This window comes from Aphanomyces astaci (assembly GCF_000520075.1).
Source record: "Aphanomyces astaci strain APO3 unplaced genomic scaffold supercont1.200, whole genome shotgun sequence".
NCBI classification, from domain to species: domain Eukaryota; phylum Oomycota; class Saprolegniomycetes; order Saprolegniales; family Verrucalvaceae; genus Aphanomyces; species Aphanomyces astaci.
Window position 1 is genome coordinate 6,586 of NW_009798463.1, and position 2,667 is coordinate 9,252.

The 2,667-nt window shown below is 46.5% G+C and overlaps 1 protein-coding gene across 1 annotated transcript in view; it reads right to left on the reverse strand.

The window, feature by feature from the left end:
* The window catches only part of H257_18691 (hypothetical protein), a gene marked incomplete at both ends in the record, with an annotated part of 873 nt that extends 250 nt beyond the window's left edge, over window positions 1-623 (reverse strand). The window contains one exon of the mRNA XM_009847807.1: window positions 9-623. Coding sequence (XP_009846109.1) covers window positions 9-623 — 615 coding nt within the window. The remainder of the gene's footprint in view (window positions 1-8) is intronic.
* Window positions 624-2,667: the final 2,044 nt, after the last annotated feature.

Here is a 2,667-nt window from a genome sequence, read left to right on the forward strand (position 1 = left end):
ACAGGCACGGCCGCCGCAGCTTGCTCGGCAGAGTATCCAGCCAACTGCAACACCGACGCAATGTACACCTTGTAGTCGGCTTCGACGGACGCCCATCTGGTAGGGTTGTTGTAGTACATGGGGAACAACGGCAAGGTGGGATGGAAACCGAAGAGGGCGTGTTTTGTCCTATTGTTGGCGTTACCGGCCGATATGATGTCCACGAAGGCAGGGATGCCGTTCTTCACCAACTGCCCGTCCACGATGAGGAGGTCCAACGTCGTGTTGGCCGAGCGAATGGCTTTGAACGAGTCCGCCAACGGAGAGAGGCCGAGCGACGTCAGTGTGGCCGTGTCCAAGCACGAGCTATAGAACTCTCCGAGCTTGGGCTTGTTTTCAGACAAAATCTTGTTCAACACGACTTCATTTTGGATGGCGATCTTGTCGAACGACTTCACGATGCCGGCTTTGTCCGGGGGGATCACAGCATCCTTGTGCCACGCACCGCATGCGTATTGGTAAAAGTCTTCGCAGGGGTTGGCGGAGTAGTCGATGAGCTTGGTCACAGACTCGGGGAGTTCCGTCACGGAGCCGGCCGTGGCAGCAGCAACCAATGCACTTAGGGAGACGAGGACTTTGGCCATCGAAGAGCAAAAAGGAAAATGGAGTTTGCCGATGTCAACCATTGAAGTGATACGACATTACCCCACAATCATTCGACTTGCGATGCCTACTGTACTACTTCGAAGTCTACTACTCCGGAGTACTACATGTACTAGTATATTCTACTGCACAGTACTAACGTTAGTACTATGTACAGTAGTGACGTTTATTCGCGATTAATGTAGTAAGCTTACAGTACAGTATCAGCTACTGAGTAGAAGGAATCTTTTGCGCTGTCAGCTAGCTAGCGGTCTTCGCATACGTCGAACGTTAGACATACCGGTACCGGTATGAGTGCTGGGCGATGGTGGGAATGCTGCGACGTTCTGCTCGGTCAGCACCTTATGGGAGGGTATATGAGCGGTATACACCCTCGTATATGTAACATGGCCGGCCATGTAGTGCATGAATACGAGGAAGAATTATGGCCATGCATAGGCGCATCCGGCTTACTTTGTGTACTGTACTGTACGTGTGGGACAACATGATAAGCTTACCAGCAGGATTCCAGCCTGTCTAAGACATGTCACATGTCACGTTGCAGGTGATAATACTACAGTAAGCTCTCGCTTAACTCCGCACAGCACAGGGTTGGAATGACAAGTGCGGAGTTACAGTGGAGTTACATTTTACAATAAAAATACAAAAAAATTAATACTGATGTAATCAGGACAAAGTGGTGGTGTAGGTACAACACTACTGTATCATCAAGCATGCATTGGTGGTCAGAGTTCAATTCGACGATAGTTCGTGGGGAAGGCGAACGCCTTAACGTTTGTCCATACTTGATGAACTTGCTGGTACGCGCATACGGTCAGTGCGAGCCATAGTCCGTTCATAGGATAGCGTTGAACGAGCTGCCAAGACCAAACGTCCTAGGCTCTGCAGGTGTCAAAGATGGTCATCCGCCTCATGTGCTAGACGCCAGCGACCTGTATTAAAGCTACCTGGGAAAATGTGTTGTCGTCAACGATTAAGAACTCGTTTGTGATGGCGGATATCGGAGTCAACTTGTTGTCAAACGTCGTAAGTAGTGATGACAACGTAGATGACGAAGTAGTCGAATTGAATGTGCTTGCGCAGATCCATAGACTTGAAGACTAGTGATATGAATCGTTTTTTGCATTGTGATGACCGAAATCCGATGAATACATCGCATCAATAATGACCGAAATGATAATATAATTGTTTTCATTCTTCGTTTTTAATTTTTGTTCTCAGCACGATGTTTTGGACCAAAACGTGAGTAATGCGGAGTTAGTGGCTGCGGAGTTAAGCGAGAGCTTACTGTACCGTACTTTTAAAGGGTACCAATATTTCCCAGGATCGTCCAACAATGACCGAAAATTCGTACCCGAAGTTCGAAGGTGTGAGTAACCTGAAGTTTTATTTCAGGAATTTCAAATTCTGGGTTTGCTAACCCGAAAGGTCTCTATCGATCGTCCGAGTCGGGCGGGTATTTGTAAATATTTTTATTCCAATTCGGCCAACTTGTTTTCATTCACTAAACGCGCTGGAGTAAAACGAACCCGATGCCGATCCGCCACGAATCCTGTGCATCGACCGATGAGGTAAGCCTGCAGTGTCGTTTCGGTCAAACTACAGCTCATAAACCAGCAGTATGCTGTTGAAGGGTGACAAGAACGATGTCCGCGATAGAAATAGGTTCACAAACACGATGTTGTGGCGTAATGGAAGCGCGCCTGCTTACAGGAGACCTGGGTTCAATTCCCAGCGATGTCAATTTAGATTTACACACGAGATGGTGTTACCAGTGTTTGCGATTTGGATACTTTGAACGATGTTAACCCTAACGATAGAGCCTGTTCCAAAGAATTAATGGTTGCATGTGTTGCATTATACTTACTAGTAGAACTATATTAATGCTACTCCAGAGTACTCCAGGAGTAGAATTTATCTCACTCTTGTATCAAATACTTGTAAGATTTAATATTGAGCTTGTCCGACACGTAATACAGTTTTTATTATAATTGCACTTCTAAATTTAATTACTTGAACACTTTA